General features: G+C 42.6%; 1 protein-coding gene across 2 annotated transcripts in view; it reads right to left on the bottom strand.

The window, feature by feature from the left end:
- The window catches only part of fgf11a (fibroblast growth factor 11a), a 100,400-nt gene that overhangs the window by 32,267 nt on the left and 46,080 nt on the right, over nt 1-22,053 (bottom strand). For both annotated transcript variants that reach the window (XM_084343937.1, XM_084343938.1), the window contains one exon: nt 12,735-12,845. In XM_084343937.1, the coding sequence (XP_084200063.1) occupies nt 12,735-12,845 (111 nt within the window). The remainder of the gene's footprint in view (nt 1-12,734; nt 12,846-22,053) is intronic.

The following is a 22,053-nucleotide window of genomic DNA, read 5'->3' as shown; positions in this document are numbered from 1 at the left end:
GTAAAGTAAGCACAGGACTTCCATCCAGGAGATTGCTGTTCTTGTCCGTGAAACCAAAAGTCAGTGGTAAGTTATTTCGACTAATGTAACCTAACTTTCCTATAAGTACCTCAGTTATCTTAACCCAAACCACAATGTTTTCCTAAACCTAACCAAGTAGTTTGTTTGTTTTTTTGCCTAAACCTCAACCGTTGGGTTGTTTTGGTAAAGGTGATATATGTAGCATTGGTAGTCACTGGCTATCAAACTGTTCAGTTGTTTAGGTACAAGGATGTGTTGGAGAGTCGTATCAATCTTTGTGTCTATCATCAATTCTCAACAAAAAAATCTGTTTTTCTGAAAATGTTTGAACTATTTCATAAATTCCTTTAAAGGGATGTTGACCTATTCCTTTAAAATGTTGGGTTGAGCATGATATTAACGATAATTCTTTAAGGAATAGTTTGACAAAATAAATTACCTTAATTTAAGCTCCCCTCACAAGCTTCTTCTGGGGCTTTCAATGTCACATGCTCTTCAGGATGGAGCACCCCACTGAGCAGCAGCTACTGTTTGGGTTAAGATATCTGCCAATGAAGAAGTCTGAAGATCAGTTCTATTTGATCCTTTTTAGTTCCAATATAATGCCTCACAACCTGTGCTTATCTCGCTCAAGTCATATTTGCACAAATCCGACAAAATTAAACATTAAACAATTTGCCGCCAGCACTTTGGGAAGTCACTAGCAGATAAGGCCGTCTGGGGATCAGCCTTTGTTTAAATTCTGGTCAGAAATACCAAAACCACCGTCAGCGTGATGCAAGTTCTTTTTTTGTTTTCATTGACATATTACAAGTGTGCGTTATGAAGTGACAGCGTGGCTGTCAAAATGACGGATTTCTCTCACAGGTGAAAAATGAAGTCTCAGGAGCATGTTTGAGATTCATGGAGCCATTAGCTGCTATTAAACAAATCAATTTCGAATCAAAAGTTCTGCCAACATAATGGATGGAAGTGAAGTTATCAGGTGGAGATTGAAAGTCAATGCTGGCCATGATGGAAGAACAAAAAAACCTTGTCAGGACTATTTTTGATGAATATTGAGTTCTGAAGTTATATTTTGTGTACGTTCTTCCACATGTAGTTGAGGAAAACTTCAGTGTTTTGTCGAGAAAGATGAAAGATGTTACTGTATCTTATCCACTTCCATCACTTGAGTATAACTGAAACAAAACCCAGCACAGACAGTGATGTGTGTCCAGTTTCAGAGTGCAAATGTAGGCAATGAGAACTGCACATGCCTCCCCTCCTCTTTCTCTCTCTCTCTATCTTCTGGGCCCTGCTTCTATTTGCTCGATCGATCCCTGCATCTCAAATAGTCGGTTTCGCAAATGAACAAGGTGTCACCAAAGACCACAGTCGGGATGACAAATAGAGCAGGACACACACTCACACACACAAACACACACCACCTCCCTCCTTCTTGCCCTCCTCTTTCCTTTCACTGTCGTTTCTCACTCTCCTACATACACCAGCAGCCTCACCGTGGTGTCGATGACCCCACGTAACCTGCAACCATTGCGACACGCGTGGAAATAAAAAGCACCACCAAACACATGCATGAAGGTTCCGCTTGAATGCTGCTATATCAAGAGTGTAAGCTAACGTTAGCAGCTCCGTCCTGTTGGATTTGGGAAAAAGAATTACATTCACAAAACAAATGAGTTAGTCCTCATCCCAAAAACCTTAAAACATTCAAATTGAAACCAACTTTTTTTTTTTTTTAAATAGCTAAACGAAGCATAAACCTTCTGTCTTGCTTGTCCGTGTAGGCTAGATGCTAATCATCCAAACAAGTTGTGAAAAAGTCTAATCACATTCACACTAGGCCTAAAACATTACAATGAACTACACCACAATGCAACGACAAAAACTGCTTTTTTAATTTTGATGTCATCTACTAACTCCATGCAACATCCTCTGGTAAGGTTGCAAACTTTAAGGACCTATAAGACCTTTAGCTTTTAGCCTTTAGCATTTTAGCCTGAATGTAGCATCTAACAGGGTTCATTTAGCAGCCGCCATCTTGACTCTCTCCACTAGCCTAGTAGCCTACCTGCTTCACAACAGCGCCGCCCAGTGTCATAAAGCAGCAGAAACACGAACGCTGGAACCGCAACACAACTCGTGAAACTCGTGTTAGCTTAATCAGCTAGCTAGCTACAGTTCATGAAATCTGCTGGCAGAATAGACGTCAGAGGCCAGAAAAGAGAAGCCTGCTTTCGTCTAAAATCAAGGATCCCCAATTGTTTCAATACTTTCTAAGAATTTTGAGCAGTAAATCTGCACACGTTATTGCAAACTCTGCGAGAATGGAAAGCTGGACCATAGCAACAATAACAGGCTTAGCAAATGGACAATTATTTCCTACTTCTCACCCTCTCTTCATTGTCTTTCTTTCTTCCATCCCTCTCTTCCTCTCCCTCTCTCTGTATCTATATTTATTTCCCCTCTCAAGAAAGACTTTGCTTCCTCAATCAAAAAGAGCCTCTGTTATCAAATGGATCACATAACTTTATGCCGGGATAATAGAGGCCTCCCATCTCTGTTTTGTTTTCCCTTTTCCCTCATCACTCTCTCTCTCCCTCCCTCCGTCCTTCCATTTGACTCGCTTTTTTTCCCCCGCAACTCACAGAGGAGGTCGCCGGATTAATCAAAAGTCTTTTGAGGGAGAGACGGAGGGAGGGAAAAGGAGAGGAGGGGAGGGAAATGAAGGGGGAGGGAGGAGGGTGTTGCCAAATCAATCCCACAAGTCAATTTGAGGCTTGAGATCTTCTACACAATAAATAAACAAGGAGAAAGTGGAGATGGGAAGGGGGGGGGCAGGCGGTAGCAGGACACAGAGTTAAGCTGTGCAGAGGGCATCTGCAGGCCTGCACACTGTGCTGCAGCTCTGCAGTGCTGTATTGTGCAGCCCAGTGGAATGAGAAGAGGATTACAGTCATCTGTGAGAAGTCACATAGAGTTTAACTTCTGGACAGGCACCGGCGTCCTTTATTCTATTTCCTGTTTGAAGGGAGCTGACTTAAGCAAAGACTGGTGACGTAACATTAACGAGGCTCATTCCTGGATTTTCTCTAAATTGTTTTTCCACTAAAGTAAGATAAGCGAAGTAACTGGACTCGCTGGGATCAAGCATCGCGGTCACTGATGGGGTTTTGAAACACTGTTGTCAGCAGTTCAGACAGGCTGAACATAGTGAGAGTCCATATTTCCTCTTTTTAACTACATGATGAGACACACTCACAGTTGCAGTAGTAACCATGACCCAGTTCCATACTGCATACTAATAATATACCTATGTGCTATATGCCAACCATATACAAATACTCAACACTCACTGTATTTGCATTTACTATACATGAAATTAATGTATCTTGCCATATGTACTACATTATTACCCGTGTACTCAGTAGTCATTACTACATTATTACATGAGTACTCAGTAGTCATTGCTACATTATTACATGAGTACTCAGTAGTCATTACTACATTATTATCAGAGTACTCTGTAGTCATTACTACATTATTACATGAGTACTCAGTAGTCATTACTACATTATTATCAGAGTACTCAGTAGTCATTACTACATTATTACCCAAGTACTCAGTGGTCATTACTACATTAGTACCCAAGTACTCAGTGGTCATTACTACATTATTACACAAGTACTCAGTGGTCATTACTACATTATTACTCAAGTACTCAGTGGTCATTACTACATTATTACCCAAGTACTCAGTGGTCATTACTACATTATTACTCAAGTACTCAGTGGTCATTACTACATTAGTACCCAAGTACTCAGTGGTCATTACTACATTATTACCCAAGTACTCAGTGGTCATTACTACATTAGTACCCAAGTACTCAGTGGTCATTACTACATTATTACCCAAATACTCAGTGGTCATTACTACATTATTACTCAAGTACTCAGTGGTCATTACTACATTATTACTCAAGTACTCAGTGGTCATTACTGGGCCACCACCCTAATTTCAGCCCCCTTTGCACTTTGAATGTAAAGAATCATATGGCATTCATACCATTTATTGCAGTCTTTGTTCCTTTTTATATGAAGAGTTGAAGAGTCATGGTAAATGTAACAAATATGCTCCTTGGTAAACTGTATGAACAGATATATACATAGAAATGCAGAATCTGTAGGCAAGGGACAAGATCTTGGTGTCATAAGTGTTCTGGTTCACATTTGCAGTCAGAGTAGTAGTGACCAATCACATTTGAGTGTGCTTTGGATGCATGCAGGTGGAGAGGAGAGCAAAAGAGGCTGAATGCTTTGGCCTAAATGTCATTGTGGAACCATCGGCTATCGTCTGGCTACCATTTAGCTTTTTAAAACCTACCCCCTTTCATATGCAGATATCTGTTTATGGAGATGAGTGTCAAGTTGCGAATGGGACCGTAAACAAAGACCGTCGCACAGAGGAGGAAGTCTTGGCCTGGATATCCATCATCCGAAGGCTAAATCATTGTCAGACAATAGCCAATGGTTCCCAGATTGAAGCCCTAGGCCCTGTCTGTGGTTCAGTTCAGGCCTCGGACCTCTCTCCCTCTTGTTTCCCGTCTCTCTCCACACGGCTGATTGCTCGGCGGTACCATTCGACAGTTCTGGTGTTTACTAGATGTCCATCTCAAGATCATTATGCTAACGGTTCATATTAATTACACTTACTTGAATCACTGTGGTTCAACGAACTTAAAACAACATCTACATCCTGAAACAAAGCAGACTACAGCGCTGGGATCAGTTCAATGACACTGGAATTAATTTAGCTGTTGAAAACAAGTTGATTTGCATCGGCAACAAACGAGACGGCGCCTCTCCATTCACACTCTGTCATTTGCGTTGTAAAAAATGAGCTTTAAAGACTCGATAGTAGATTAAATGACTTGTAGCTAAGCTTCACGCCTGATTTCCCTCGTGGTCGATGGCTCTGATGACAAGACAACTACCTCCACTCTCCTGTTATTTAACTTCCACCTCTTCCCCGAGGCTTTCCTCTCCATAACTGATTTCTCTCTGCCTTTATCTGTCTTCCTTTCAGTCCATCTGTCTTTCCCCCCTTCTCCTCTTTCTCCTCTCTTTCCCTGGTGCTTTCTGTCTTTTCACCCCGCCTTGTCATGAATTAACAACCTTTTTCTTATCTCGCACTGTGTTCTTTTAAACATCTCTCCATTTTTCTTCCTTATTTGTTCCCTTTCGGTTCCCTCGTGGCCTGCTGTCGTTCTCTCCGTCCTGTGAAACCAATACTCTCCCGTCGGCGTCCATTCATCTTTGTCCTATTTTACCCCGCAGCCTACTCCCGGCTGTCTCTTCATCACTCTCTCTTCTCGTCTCGGCCTCCCCTTCTTTTGTATCTTCTCCCTTCGCTTCCCCCTCGTTTGGTATTCTTCACGCTCTTCTTCTCATCCTCGCCATCCCGCTCCGGTACTCTTTCTACCTTGTCTCCTCATCTGGCTGAGGGGAGCTTTTTGCTTTCGATGTTCACATTTCTTCCTCCTTGAACGCCGCGGCTCTCACGCAGAGCCAAGTCTCTCTCATCTGTCTTTCAAGTCTTTGAATTTTTTTCTCCCTCTCTCTGCCCTCTGCGAAGAACTGTTATCGAGCACTGGGGAAAGTTAGACGGGGAGAAAGAGGAGACTTGTTCCAGAGCAGAGAAAGAGATAAGTCAAATTTTCCCTCCAACAGTGGGAGATGGTAATTACAGTGGATAAAAGTCAGAGGATCAGGCTCTTCCTTCTGGCTCTCCGATGTACACACTGAGAGTCAATAGCTTTCATCCATCTCTGTCTCTCTCTCCACTTCCCTTTCCTCCTTTTTCCTCTTCTTCTCTTGTTGTCTGACAAGCTGTCGGTCTTCCTGTCTGATCCTCTCCAAGAAACAGAATTCAGAAAGAGACTAAATCCAGTGGCAATCACAGCAGCAGCTCCATCCATCACCCCGTATTCAACTACAAGCACTGTGTGTATTTTTTAATCTCCCTTCAGCTCCTTTGAGATCTGTTTCCCTCTCTGTCTGTCTGTCTGTCTGTTTTCTTTTTTCTTTCTATCTCTTAAGTGACAGAACCCTCCAAACCTCTGTTCTGTCCCTGCCTCGCTTCTGTTGCTGTCACTTTATCTGCGGTTTTCTCTCATGTTTGTTTTAATAACCCCACATGCAGCGCTATCACACACCGGCACAGCCGGCAAAAAAAAATATATTGGCATTGTACCTCTCTGCAAACCTTGGATATGTTAAATTTGTATCTTTCATACGTTTCCTATCAACACTTGTACACGACGTATCATATCACTTTCACTTTACATGCATATGAGCTGAGTTCAGTGCCAAGAGCGGGGAGGGGATGGTGGCTTGTACAGTACGAATGGGACGAGCAAGGGACCACTGTTTGAGACGGTGTTTCAACATTTGTAAGCGTGAAACAAAATATTACTTATTAATGTCTATTTCTTGTATTTATATACGGTGCAAGGAATTGAACGTTTTATTTTAGGATTCTTAACTGTGAGCAGCAGCTGTTAAAGTTGCTCTGTCGGGCAGTCAGTCTATAAAAATGTCCCCTTGGAGGCTGAAATTTGTCATTAGGTCCCTCCATTTTAGCCCTGCCCCATTTCATGACTCATGAACTATTCGCCATACACTCCTGTTGACTCAAACTCACCAGAGTTCCTTTGTCATTGCTCTGTACCCTCCATCAATTGATTAGTCCACAAAAATCTATCCATTCATTGGTCCATGAAGCTGTAGCAACCACAACTTTCTACCTCTGAGCCTCAAATTTGTCACGGAGGTCATTTGTTTGTGAGGTTGTGAACGCATGAACGCCTGGATGCCTGTGCGTACCTGGTCAGTTATTGTGAATCCATGCCTGTTTTCAGCACGTTTTCCTTCCTGTACCCTGCTATTTTTTCCATTGATTGCACTGAAAGTCAGAGAATAGCTCAAAGTAAAGCCACGATGTGCAGATTTTGAGACTCCCTTACTGTATGCCGCCCAGTTGAAACGTCAGAAGACACTCTGGCAGACTGCTTATGCTTTCAGAGTAATTTGAAATATGCTAAATCATGTTAAAATTCTACACTTAAATGACCGATGGAAATAAAAGCAGACACTATGATTTAATATTTAATGCTACTTTTAGCTATTAAAGTGCACTGAAATGAGCGGAAACGTATGGCTATCAGAAGTTACGAAACTGAATAAAAATTCTAATAGTCTATATAGTTATGTTGGGAAACAGAAAATGTTATGCAGAAAGAATAAGTGATTCACACTAAGTGGCCAAAACGTGCACAAAACACCGGTATAGTCCTTTAAGAGCACCGATAAATAGATAATAAATCTCGGATCCCTCGTCATCCTCCCTCCTCTCTCCTGCCTTCATTGCTCTTCCAGCTTCATTACATAACAGCTCAGAAGAGCCAAGAACAGAGAAGGAGAGCGGAGCAGGGCGGGAGGAGGGGGTGGCAGCTCCTCTGACCTCCCACCAGAGGGGGGAGACACAGTGATTGAGGAGACATCAGCTGTGTGCCAGCTGCTCCTCCTGCCTCCCCCCCCTCCTCCTCTCTGTCGTCCTCACGTTTTCCCCCTCCCTCCCTCCCTCTCTCTTCCTCTCTCTTCCTCTCTCTTCCTCTGCCAGCCCGTCTTGTCTCGCTGGCTCAGTTTTCTCTGGCGTGTTCCACTGTGCCCTCTTTCTCTTTTCTCTCCACTTCTCTGATCCTCTTATTCTCCGTTTCCTCCCTTTTGTCGCTTTTTTTTTTTCGCTTTAATATACAGCCACTTCCAGCTTTAGTGACAACTTCCCTCCATCGCCTAGTTATGGAAGCCCTGAGGGAACTTGGAAGGGGGAAAAAAAGCGATAAAAGGATTGTGAGGCCATACAAAAGCCACACTCGTCACTTTTTGTTCTGCAACGTCCCCTCAGGGCTTCCGTACCTCCTTCCCACTTTTGTCCCTACACCAACCTTTTCCCTTCTGTCCAGGAGAACCAGGTGAAGGCGGATGCTGTGAAGCCTGGTAGTCCAGGAAGAGAGGGGGCAGGAGGTAGCCAGAGAGGCGGCCCATGCTCCCTCCTGCTTCCCGCAGGTCACTGGTTCTGTGTTATTACACCGGGTCACGGCGGGTCACAGGTGTAAAGGAGCATGAGGAGCAAAGGGGGCGGTGAAAAAAACAGGGGGTGAAGGTAGAAAGGGAGGAGAGGTCCTTTAAAGGTCATCCGTACTTTGGAGAGTTTTTCAGCGCTGTGCCTGAAAAAGTGGGTTTGCATGTGTGTGTTTGTGTGCAGCTTCAGAGGACGCACCAGCGTATCACTCAATCAGTACAGTTAGCCAAGAACTCCATCAGGACAGCGGCCTCAGATATGAATCACACCGCTGCTCCTTTAATTATTTATCCTTTATGCTGCTGATTTGGCCCTTTTTTTGGGTTTTCTTGGCGAACGCTGCAGCCGGTTATAAAACTGCTGCACGCACACGGATACACACACTTTGAGGAGATGAGGGAGTGAAAGGTGACCCCAATAATATGCTGTTTGGATCAGAACAGAAAGATACATGTAAATGCACTATTATGCAAAATATCCACTGGCCCAGGTTTGAACCCCCACAGTCTTTAAAGGGTAACGCCACCAATTTGACACATGAAAGTGTGTTTACAGGTCTTGGAGAGTACTACTGCATACTGTATGTGAAGAAGGTAGAATAAAGTCTTTTGTGGCTCCAGAGGAAGCTGCACACAACTTGATTAGTTGCCTCTAGCGATGTCACTCAGTGGAATTGCGTTGTGGGTAACGTAGGCGCCCAGGTTTCGAAAAGCAGTCCACTCTGTCCAGGTCTCTCATTGCATCAGAGATATCACCATTCTAACTTCATGCATTCTTCTTCCATTTTAAATCCTGGTGCCTGCATTACCCATAATGCAACTTGACCACTGAGTGACAGCACTGGAGGCAATGTATCAGATTACATGCAGCTTCCTCAGAAGCCACAAAAAAGTAAGTTTTTAGATATTTTAATGTGTAATATTTGGTGGAGTTACCCTTTAATTATGAGAACAAGACCCAAGTTGTAATAAATTAACGTTTTCCTTTAATACTAATCTTGTAAAATGTAAAATGATTCATGTTCGATGTCAGGGGAAACCATGAGACAGAGATGTGTGTTAATAACTACGGTGGACGGCTGGATTATGAACAGGAAAACAAGTAACTCCCCCTGGAGGCCACAGACCTCCGAGGATAAAAAAAGTTCACTGTGTGGAAATTGGTTTATGGTAATGTGATTAATCATACCTTGATATGGGACAACCATAAAAGCACCATTTAAGTGTAATATCAACTGACATAAGTGGCTGTTTTATTGCCTCGTCCAGACCCCAGCTGATGTTTTGCTTGTTTTTGCCCCGTGGTCAGTGCTCAGGGATGCACAAGATTGTGTGAACAGTTTGTACACATGTACATGATCTATATTGGCCGTACAAAGCAACAAAAGAGAGATTTTAGCTACGATTGAAATGGAGTGCAACAGAAAAGCTGTCCCGGCCAGTTTGCGTTACACTGAAAAGTCTGTACTCCCAAGGAGGCTGCTGCTGTAAGCCTGACAGTCAGTGTGTTACAGTACATGCTAACACAGCTATTTCTGCCCCTTTCAATATTCTGTGCAGCCAGGTAGATGATTGTGCCGCTGATTGATGCTCACTCACAATGATGTCAATCACTCAACGATTCCTGTGTGGATGCATAAATAATGGGACATTGGGGGGAAAAAAGTGCACAATTTAGGAGTTTTACAGGACTCACCCGTCAACCTCCCACACACCGTCCCCTGAGACTGCAAAGAGCCCAGGACAGCATTAAACCAGATCCCCCGGATTGATGGAATTATAGTTGTTATAAAATGAACCATGAGTCAAGCCCACGCAAACACATTGCGGGGTGACCTCCGCTGTTAAATACCCCGACACCAGGAGCGCCGTTACGCAACAGCAGTCTTTACATCCGTCTGGAAAAGAGCCCCGCTCGCCTTCGGATGTGCCCTACAGTGTGATTTGATTAATAATTCAGATCGGACATGAGAATGTTCGGAGTTCAAAGTGCAGCGGCGTTTGTCTCCGTGTGGGTGAGCCGTTACATAAGAGGGAGAGGAGGGAGCAGGTCTGATCAGTTACTGTGGAGCTTTCTGGAGGTGTTGAGGGTGTAATTTAACCAAACAGATGTTGGAGGACTCTCTCGCAAGTGTTCCCAATAGTCCTGGATTTGTTTTTCTCATGGGATTGCTATTCATAAAATCTTGAAACTGTCTTCTTTTAGTCCGTGCCCAAACACTGCTTCAAGTTTCTATGTCTATGTGACATAAAATGTGCTGTTAAATTTTCTTTCCCGGATAAATGCCAAGGGAAAAGCGCACAATAAATGCCTCAAGGTTAAACCCGGGTTGTTCAAGCCTGGTAACACTGCTGTTGCCACACGAACTCTGACAACTCAATGAAATGCTGAAATACAAACTTTACACAGGGAACTACAACTGAGAAGTGTAATTTTTTTCCCCGGCTCTCTGTAGACTGTAAATCCAAAATTGTGCTAGCTTCATGTTTTCCATCCAAAGTGTTGTTTTGACAGAAAAAAACGCTGTGTTGCCACGTCAGGGATATCCTACAATACAGTATTGATCTCTCCGGGAGGGTTGGAGGACATCCAGGGACTCTGGGGATCATGTGTTATGATGTTTTTGGTCAGTCATCACCCGGGTGATGACCCCGTGCAGGGTGAGGGGTGTGTTTTCATGGTCGTGGTGTTGGTGTGTGTACGTTCGGAGACTCAACACCAGAGGACGACAGCAGGTTTTTGTGCTAATGAGCAGAGCGGCTACTCTGGTCTTGATCCAGATTATTTGAAAAATGCTGCAGTTACAGCCGAGTGCATGAAGTCTCCCTCAACACTGCACTATGAATGTGAGATCTTGAGGGCGGAATATGGAAGCCTATAAATGAAATTTCCCATCAGCCTCAGCTGTACTGTGTTTATTGCAAATTAGCACGTTAGCATAGTGTCCAAGCTAAGATGGCAAACATTGTAAATATAACCTGCTTAACATTAGCGTGTTAGCATTGTCACTTCGACAATGCTGGCATGTTGGCGTTAGCATTTAGCTCAGAGCACTGCTACTACTAAATACAGCTGCACAGAAGCTATGCTAGCATGGCTATAGACACTTAAACAATACTAGACTGAAAACAATACACACAGTGGCAGCTACTACCTTGAAATCGCCTTATTCTAAACCCCCATGATACTTTGCACGAATTATGGGTGTGACTTCTGCCGCATCCAGATGCAGATCCACATCACTGAACTGGGACAGGCATTTCCGATGGTAACAGGACGCTAAAACTCTTCCTTTTCCTTCCTTTTTGGCACTTTCATGGCCTTTTATTGACAGGACAGCTTGAGAGATGACAGGAAATGCGATGAGAGAGGGGGGGGGATGACGTGCATCAAAGGGCCGCAGGTCGGACCCGAACCCTGGGCCGCTGCAGCAAGGACATGGGTCGCACGTCCTACCAACTGAGCTACTGGGGCGCTCCGTGAAACCTCTTTCTTAAAGTGACTGATAGGGTACAATATACATTCATGAAGATCAAGCTAGCTAAATTGGCAAATGATGAACACAACCTCACAGAAATTAATAAAGGGTGATATAAGAATACCTTTACCCTCTGCAATGGGATTGGAAGATGATGTTGAGAACTGGCCTTACAGTATATCACCTATGGCAGCATTTTTTAGCTATTTTGTTGATTTCTTAGCCTGTGATGGTAAGGCTATTGGCAAATTGAAGAACTCTCAAGCGTACTAATACCTGCACAGAGATAAAGTCAGTCAGGTTTTTTTAAGGATGGTACCCTCTGTACCTAAAAGCAGACATGGAGCCGAGTCAGAGCCTGTCAGTATCACATCACAAAACTTGAGTACTTGCATGAATATCCAAGAACATGAAAACTACAATTGGCAGCAGAAGACACCATCAAGCTCCAGATTATTGTGATATAAATAAAATGGAGCCTGAATTTACGCGTTCTGAATTTACAGTAGGTCTGCAAATATCCAGTAAAGGTTCAGTAGCGATCGCAACATTATACTCAATTCAGTGCCTGAGTTAAGCACGATGTTGAGAACATCTTCTAACACTGGCTGCTTAAAATACATCCGCCATTGGGAGGTCACACAACCCTACCTAGAACACTGTATTGAGTTACTCATAGACACACGAGGTTCTTCACTTAAAGGTAAGAATGACTGTAAGTAAAAAAAAAAAAAGTAAAACATGTATCTGAAAAGCTCGATGTGTGCCAGGCTCCTGCCGTGATATATTACATAACGTGAACAAATCCCATTTAGCTGGCGTTCGCCCAGTGCACCTCGCCAAGTGTGCATACATTTTCAGCCTGATTGATTCTAGTGTGAATCAACCCAGAAAGCATGACAGTGTTATTGTGCATTCACGTGCTGTCGAGAAGTTATATGACCGTCTTACCAGGAAGTCCCCTTTTTAAATGTCCTTTGGCAGAGACACCGGGGAAACTCCCAGTGGTGTATGTACTGGCAACGCTATGAAATACACACCTCTTTTAAACTGCCTGACAACATCTCCGTGAGTCTGATTGTTCACTTACAGAAGGAGCTGCTTTCGTCCTTTGTGCCTTCCATGGTGCCATCCGGCAGCATCTGGAGGTAGAAGCCGTGTCTGCAGTAAAGCCGCGTGACGATGCCCTTCAGCTGGGGCTCTGCAGAGCAAACACAGGGTTAAACACACGTCAGCGTCCAGCAACACACACACACACGGACACTTATCAGTGTCGCCTACCTATGAGCATGCACATTGACTAAACAAGAGGCAGGTCTTGATATTTACACAGAGAAATAGTCAAACAGTGAAGAGTGTGTGCTTGCACGTGTGTGTGTGTGTGTGTGTGTGTGTGTGTGTGTGTGTCTGTGTGTCTGTGGCCTTCAGCAGGATTGATGGGACCCTGGTGTCTGCTGAAAAAACGCATCTTTCACAGACAGGTTCAAGTGAGGTAGGCAAGATGTTCATTCTGTGTGTGTGTGTGTGTGTGTGTGTGTGTGTGTGTGTGTGTGTGTGTTTTTACACCCAGGAATGTGTGTGGGTGCTAATAGCAGCTGCCTAGACTCTACAAAAGGCCAAACACTTCAAACATTAACTAGCCGCCTTGTCGGAACTGGCTGTTCACACAAGTCCAAACATTAAAATTTCAGTTAATTAGGATGGATGTTAGTGCTAAGATAGTGGCACCATGGGATGCTAACTCTGGTAGATATCTCTGCAACACCATACAAAGACATCTCTTCAAAACTCTTCACATTCTGTTGATTTTTTTTTTTCAATGTTTCAAACTAATTTCTTACATATTGCACCTTTAACTGATTAGCTATAGACAACCAATTAAGTTTGTTGAGGTTAGCCGGTATGACTAGTAGGTAAGTCATTGACTTTTGCTCATTTATGCAGTTTCAGGGTGCATAAGTTACAAAAACATTCTTTGTTGACGACTTAATTAATGGGAATATAAGATGCTAATTGTTTAGCTATAGGATGGTACTTAAAACCCCACTCAAGTCAGTGTTTCCTTCTGTTTAACAGTTTTTATGAAACAGACAACAGTAGCATGGTTAATGGTCGGACGTAATCCATTACCTGCCTGATTGCCTTTCTCGCAAGATCAACATCATTAGCATCGGCAGCAATAACATGGATATTAGCATGGATAGCGATAGCATTGATATTAGCAGGGATAGTGATAGCGGCCACTTTAACATATGTCTTGTGGGGTCTTGAGAAGCTTAAGGGTCTATGCTAACACCTGTTTCCTACAGTATAAGCGCAGCCACATCACTCTCTCTCTCTCTTGCTCAACCACACACACACACACACAACACACTGCCCTCTTCTTAAAGGAGCCACGCTGCTCTTTTAACACCATATACACTTGATTCAATGGCTCGCATTTTGGGGGACGCTGCCAGTGCCACTACAGCTTCTCAAACTTTCTTTTCAGTGAGCCAAGCTTGGAGGATGACACATGACTTGCAGATTCCACTGTACTTCATTGTTTCAGTTTAGCGATAAAAGCTTACATTTTGAAACATATAAGCACAAAATCAAACCAAAGTCAACCAAAGAGAACAGTATGCGTGGACTTGATCCTGGATTGAAGGTCATACAGCTGTGTGGGTACTCTGATGAAGATTTGTGTCGGACTGTTACGAGGTCAGATGGCGCTATCGGTTATCTAATAAGTCTTTGGATGCTTCTGATGGAAGACTTGAGCCTCCACTGCCACCTGCTACTCCAGTTTCTCTGACAACAAAGCCGTCCTTCCAGGACTGTAGGTCCACTTTCTTTACTTTCTGAATAGAGGCATCAACTAAAATGACAAACGTTACGGTATAGAGTACTTCTGAGAAGTCCTCTGTGGTGGCTACCTGGAAATATAAACCCAAAAGCTATCTTGGGTCTAACCACAGCAGAGCACACGGCAAAGTCTTGTTGTTTGCAACCGAGAGCAGAAAACTCCATTTCTTGCATGTTAGATGACAAAAACTCAAGAAACAAACAAGGGCAACTTAACCGTCATGCTGAAAGTTTAATGAACCATCTCCTATCGTCTGTTTACCCTGCTCTCAAATACCAACTGTCGTCATTTACTCAATGCACTCGGAGGCATCAGACTACTATTTGTTTCTGTGAACCAATCAGGCATCTGCCACCGCTCCAGAGATGAGCTGGCGTGTCTTCCTCTAACCTCGTGTTCCAGCTTTCTTTTCCTCGCGCACGCATGACCGAGGGGGCTCTTTCACTCCGAAGTGCTGAGGGAGACTAAATAGTGGATCAGAAGGAATGTCAGAATGCTGAAGTGTTTCCACAATTAAGTTTTAATGAGACGCATCAAATATGGATGAGGACAGAGAAGTACGGGGGCAGCTGGCAGTTGGCCCTCGGTCGACAGCAGGGGTGTGTGAGCGGGAAAGAGAGAGACGTGCACTGCAAAAGATATCCATCCCAACATCCACACTCAGGAGATTCAATTTAGAATAAACACATTTTCCCAAAAGTGAGTGGAAAACAATGATATGACACAGTTTTTCAGCGTTTTTTTATATTTCAGTAGCAATTTAGAATCGCACTTCCAAAAAAAAGTTAAGTTAAAAAAAATGTCAGAAATAAAACCCCCAAAAAATCCAGATTTAAGCAGAACAAAGCGTGTAGATAAGCTTCATAGTTACTGAAAGGCTGCGTATTGTACTTTCAGTTCAGTTGGTCCGGCCTGTGAGAGGCTAGTTAGCAGCTACGAGCCAGGCTGAAGTCAATTACAAGAGAGTAAAACAGGAGGTCTCCAAACCGCTGTTCAGAGCATCGACTCCAGAATGATAATATATACTGTACAATCTTGTTAATCACTCAATCTGGCTTTGTGGGTAGAGTAAAAAAAGATGTTGTGCAGCAACAACAGCCGAGTATGTATTTATGAAGATCCAGATCAGATGATTAATCGCAGAATGTTTTGTTTTGTGATTTTAATCTTCAGTGTAAAGGCAAAACGATGCCAGCAGAAACAACCTTACAGGCTTTTATAGCGATAACTAACCCAAACAGTCCGAACTCAGTTGGAGTTGGGAAAACAACACGACTTCATATCGTTCCACTCACAGATCATTCTCAGATGGCTAGCCTTGTTTTCACAACATATAAATGGAATTCAACCTAAATAACCATTTTTTGTTCTTTTTTATTATGTAAACCTCTTATATTAATGAAAGTACTGGACTTTATTTGTTACTTTATGTGCGGATGGCTTTTCATTCATGCACAATAAATATTGGACCAATATATTACCAAATGTATATTATCAGGAATTTCTATATATCTTTAAAATTCTTGATTGAGTGATTTCATTGACTTAACAAGAGCAGCATTTACAAACTCTTATACAGTAGGTTGCTGTTTAGCACCTTAAAGTTGGTTTGTGACCCACCAATAAACGAAGGAGAAGAAGAACAGTAAAAGATGTCGCGGTGTGGACGTTTGTCATAGTTTCACAGGAAGAAGACACGATTACAATTTGCGATATGTGTGATATGTATATGCTTAAGTGTGCATAGAATACAGCTTATAAGCTTTTTTTTTTTTAAATACAAAAACATGAAATTGTTACTTTATTTATGGGCACTGGCAAGGAGAAGCAGGTAATTGTTGTTTATCGGTATTGACTGTTTTTTTCACAGCTATTAGAAATCACCAATATCTCCAACATGGAGCTAAAACTTGGAGGCTGGCATGAAGTTTTCAGTCGTGGAGGTTGAGTGTCCCTTTAAATTAAAGCCTTGATTTGTATTTGTTACTAAATCAGTGCAACGCAGTGCAGAAAGTTCAAGTCTAATTTGTGTTTATTTATAATCTGTTGTGCTCTTACAGTTTATCTTTTTAACAAACTCATCAATGTCATTATCTCCTTAATTGGACATTAAGAGAAGATGACACAAATTAAAATATGAAGTAAATATTGGACTTTTGTTGTTGCAAAGCTAACACATCTCTCTGTGAACATCAGGAAGTTGAAGCTCATTAAGGTTCGACTTGAAGCTTTGATGTCTGTGAATTAGTGAAAGGAATGCTGGTGTGTAATCCTCCCTTTCATGCTGACAGTGTGACACAACACGCTTGGAAGCGTTTCACAGGTGGCCTCAGCAGCCAGGCTGAGTTGCTGTAACTACTGCAAGATAAAAGCTCGTCCATCCATCGCTGGCTGGCTAGACACAGAAGGTCGAGCGTTGAGTGTGGTAATCTGTAATATCCTGAGTGTTAATCCCAAATTAAGCCTCAGACCACACACCGGGCCATGTGCTGCTTAACACATCTGCCAGAGCGCGGAGCAACAAACACAAACACACACACACACACACACAGAGGAGGCTGATGTTGACCTTTAGTGTGACTCTGCCTCCGAACATCCCTGTTTGGTAACGATTGCTGTGATGCCGCCACCACAGAAGGACATGCAAGACTGCTGGTGCCCTCACAAAGATAACACACACACACACACACACACACACACACACACACACACACACACACTCACACCCACAGCATCTCTTACTCAATCCATGTAGAAGGAGAGGCTAAAAGCAGGAGAAAAATGCCTTGAGTCATTCCTGAGGCAGTGTGTTAGTTAAACCGAGGGTTTAAATGCACAAACACACACACACAGACTTTACCAAGGTAAATGTGTGTGGAGTGACTCAAGATCTAAAGCGGAAAACTTAAGAAAAGTGCATCGTTATCTACAACACGAAACCAAAAGAAAAACAGGGTAATCTTTTGTAAACTCTTTCTTTTATGAGTGTCTGAAGTCAATAGACCTATATTGCTTTGGGGTTGTAGCCTCGCAGTAGTTCACCATATTCCGTGACAGCTTGTAAAACAAGATTTTCAGAGTGATGGATGCTTCGTCCTCAGAAAACAGAGCCCAGATTCTGTCCTCGCAATTTCAACACAGTGTAAAGCCTGTCTGAAACCCTCTCCGATGCCTCAAAGTCAAGATTCAGGCCAAATGGTTGCACAGGAGGTGTTCATCACAGACACGGGGATTGGACCTCCAGGGACCGTGGATATCTGATTTCAGACTACCTTTAGTTTATGAAAAACACTGGAGCAAATTGTTGAAACTTTTGTTTGACTGTGATGCCGAACAAAAGGTTAGGGGGGTCGTTGAAATTGTCAGAAATCATCCCGTCCAGTCTCATTCATGGCAATCCAGTCAGTAGATTGATATATGTCAAACAGATGGGCGGATGATGTGACATCCTCAGGCTTCAGGGCACAAATGTTCAGCAGGGGAAGCGGTTGTTTGTGAGGTGTTTGAACAATTCATTTATACGATCCACATCTTTTCCAGTGGGATCACTTCAGCGGCCTCTGTGGCTCTTTGGTCAACTTCATTTTAATCACATGTACATTTCCCATTTAATTCTATTACATAAGATCAGTGTAAAGGGTTGCAGTTCATGCAAAGTTTTTTATGTATAATACTTTTATAATGAACACTTGAATACCTCATTATGTTTATGTTGAGGTTCCCCTTAAATTATATCTAATAACTGAATAAACACATAAGGTTTATACATAAGTTTGCTTTAATTTAGTTTAATCACATTGACCCAACATGATTTTAACACTTTACATTGAACTTATGAAATAAAATTAGATGAAACATTCGTAATAATTCAAGCGTACACTTAAGGCGTACTGATGTTTTTGAGTGAGTCTGGGATGGTGGAAGGAGCTGCAGCAGCGAACGGTGTACGCGTGGGTGAATCAGCAGAGTTAAGGCGCATTTGAACGCTATTGGATGTTAGTAGTCATCTGATGGTAATGCAGCTGATGAGTGAGCCAGTGATTGCAAAGTAGGAAGGAAGCAGCTGATGCTAATTAGCTAATATTATGATGCTAATATTAGCACAGTATCTCAGTGAGGTCAAAGAAGCAAAGACTAGAAGAAATATGAAAATAATAAATAAAATTAACTAAACTTAACAGAGAGTGAGGAAATAACAGTCTTGATGTTATGTTAACGATGTCTATGTATTGTGTGTGTCAGATATCTACTGAAGTTAGCATGATAACAAGCTAGCCCAAGCCTATCCCACTCTAAAGCTCCTGTGTTAGCGGTGTAAACCCCAACACCCCTCTGGTGTTCTGAACTCCGGCTAGTTGAGCTAGCTAATTAGCTAACGGCAGTTAGCAACAGTTAGCAGTTACTCTGGTGACATGCTTCCCTGTTTGTTTTGAGTATGAACACGACAGCTGGCCAATTGTTACATATTACACCTTTAAAAATAATAAAGAATTAAATAAAGAACTTCTATTAAAGTATGGACATACTGTCGTGGTAGGAAGCTGCGTGTATTTACAACTTTTTTGATGTGGTTACATTGACCTTCAAACTCTTTTCAGCCCTCTGGAAACAGTAAGAACTTGGCAGTGTATTTCCATAAAGTTGTTGAACTCCCAAAAGACAGCTTAAAGGAAAAATGCCGACAATAAAAGCAGCAGGAGAAATATCCTGACTAACAACCCAAAGTTTAAAAAAAAGAAAAAAACACTGACCTATGTATAATGTTACTTTATAGAATCTTTTGTTAGTGCCCACTTCCTTTCCCTCGAGGCTAAAACACTTGGCCGGTTAAAGCGTGAATCCAACCTCGGGTTTTACTGACGGAGGCTATAAAACCTCGCACTGACATTTTGGGATCAAAGCTTCCGATTTTCACCATTTTAATGGTTACATTTTGTTATTTTATTCTTGGCAGGGTTGAAAAGCCTCTGAAATGGCATTAAGACCACGGGACTAAAACACATTCATGCTCGTAGAGACTGAGATCTCACTGTGGCATTAGAACATGTCCTGGGAATATCACAGCATTAGTCATGAGACAATGGATTTGTTATCAGGGTGCATCACATCCTTCAGCACAAAAGCATGTGGCGGTGTGTGTGTTTATTGCATGAGGAGGATTTGTGCGTTTAATCCCATGGACATTCAATGCCAATTATGGAGTGACCTCAATAAAGAGCAGGATTAATTTTACTTATTAAGAATTTCAACCATTAAAGTCACCCTGAAGCCTCCGGCTGCTCAACGCCTCAAGTCAGATGACAACTGGGCAGCAGCTAGTGTTATTTTCACCCCCATTACACACTCCAGGTCTTAATGTGTGCGTGTATGTGTGTGTGTGTTGGACACCTCGACCAGGACGGGCTTGGCTGAAGAAGCAGAGATGATCTGCCAAGGACAATATCTGTCTGTCTGTCATCACACACACACATAACAGACTCACAGAGAAGTAATATTTTTATCCCCTTCCTTCTGTCCATCTCTGTCTTTCTCCTCTCAAGTGTCCTCTCACCATTTGCTCAGGGAATTATATCCTTATTGGTCAATTTTGCAGGCCAACATACAGTGGCGGCGAAGGAAATAGTGTGCCCTATATGCAAGTGGGGCAGAGGTGAAAGTTGTAGAGGTCAGGGTAGTCGATGGGCGTTCAGCAGTTGTATAGGTCAGCAATAAGCAATTAGCAATAAGGGTTATTTGTGGTTTTGAAGAATCATCAAAACATACTGTACATCTTGTCTGGTGATAAGGTTGCATTGTCAGCATTACATTCAGTGTACGTCACCAAAATGCATTCTGGGTATCTTGGAGGCACAACCAAAGCGTTGAATGTTTTTTCTTCCTCATAAAACATCTGCAAAAAGCCAATTTTCAAAATGGTTTGCATTATTTAGAACCATGTTTGCTAGCTTGCCAGTCATCTTATCACTGCCCTCATTGCGCATTGCTCTTGCCACATGTCGATCAGCAGTAGGAATACGATTTGTGCACTCTTGCTGGTGCGTTTGCATATTTGCATGTGCGCATGATATAAACTGAGCTATGGAGGAGAGTAAGGTTCAGAGCCAGACCTTCTGGAGGAATAAACACCTGGTGTCACATCAGATTTTGCTCCGATACAGAGCAGTTTACCGACGGGAGGAGAGCTCAGAGATGACTTTTTTAACTTTTGGAATTATAAAGCGGATTTATCTTCACTTCTGTTTATGAACCTGACTGTAGCAGCAATCATGACCTTCATTGTTGGGTGTTTATTTACTGTAACATTGACCGCCGACTGGAGTTAGGGAGGGAAAATACACTTTATAACACGAACAACATTGCAGAAGAGGAGAGGGGGAACAGAGAGAACCAGAGTCTCTGGTGAGTGCTGAGTTTAGTGAGAGCTGACCTGCATTCAAACGAACAAACACTCACCCTCGATGTGGGACTTTGCTCGCTACCTTACAGCTAATGTACAGTAAAGTAATCTGGCTGTTTGGGGTGAATAAACAGTCACTCAAGTAACGTGAATTAATACAAATGATCCTTAACTGGCTTCACTAGTGGTGAACGCACCATTAAAAACCATCATTGCTGATGAAAAATCTATCTGACGTAACTCAGGTGCAAACATACACAGATGAGGTAATGTTTTAAAGTTTATTCACATTAAGTTTAGTCTCTTATCTAATCAGGGGTATGCAACAGGTGGCCGAATGAAATGCACCGTTGCTTGAGTAGACAAAGGTCTCACTGTTTTTAGACATCAGACAGCTTACATTTCATATCTTGAAGTTCCATGTTCATTTTTATTTTATTCTGATCCTTGTTAATTTCACTTTTTATCCTCCTTCCTTTTCTCTGTTCTTCTTTTCTGTCTGTTTCTCACTGCTTTCATTTCTTCTTCTCACCTTTTATTCACCTACTTATCCTGTGTCTAATGCGCTCGCTTATTTTCCAGCTCCTTAACTCCAATTCTCTGCTTCCTTCTTCTTCCAAAGACTGGATTACCAACCAGATCAAGGCGGGCTACTGAGCCTAGCCCAGAATTTGTCAGGGATGTTTCATCAGTAAAATCCAACATTAACCCGAGGCACGCCCTGCATCGTTAAGTTATTCCGTTGCCGCGTCTCTGAGAGGGTTCGTCTATCAAAATCTTGTTAAAAGAGCATAACTGTTTGGCTTTATATTGTACTCACGTGGTACGTGTTCCAAAATAAAGCTGTCTTCGGTGACATAAAACAAACTCAGAAATTTGGTATCTGTCAGGCATAGTAGTGATGACTGAACTGAGTTAATGGGAACATTGAGGCCTCAGGGAATACATTTTACAGAGGGGGGTCCAAACAGTGGGCATCACATGTCAATCTGACCTTGCCTTACCTCTGTCAGTTTTTTTTCTCTCCCTTCATCCCTCCCTCATCCAGCTCTTTCCCCTTCCTCTCCCCTTCGCTATCTCACCGCCAAAAAACTGCACATTCATCCAGCAGGGAAGTCCTTACTCCGGCCCTTTTTACAGAGTGAAGGAGGGCGAAGGAGTGAT

This window comes from Pagrus pagrus, assembly GCF_965226575.1.
Source record: "Pagrus pagrus genome assembly, chromosome: 22".
Classification (NCBI taxonomy): domain Eukaryota; kingdom Metazoa; phylum Chordata; class Actinopteri; order Spariformes; family Sparidae; genus Pagrus; species Pagrus pagrus.
This window is presented reverse-complemented; position numbering and strand designations above follow the sequence as displayed.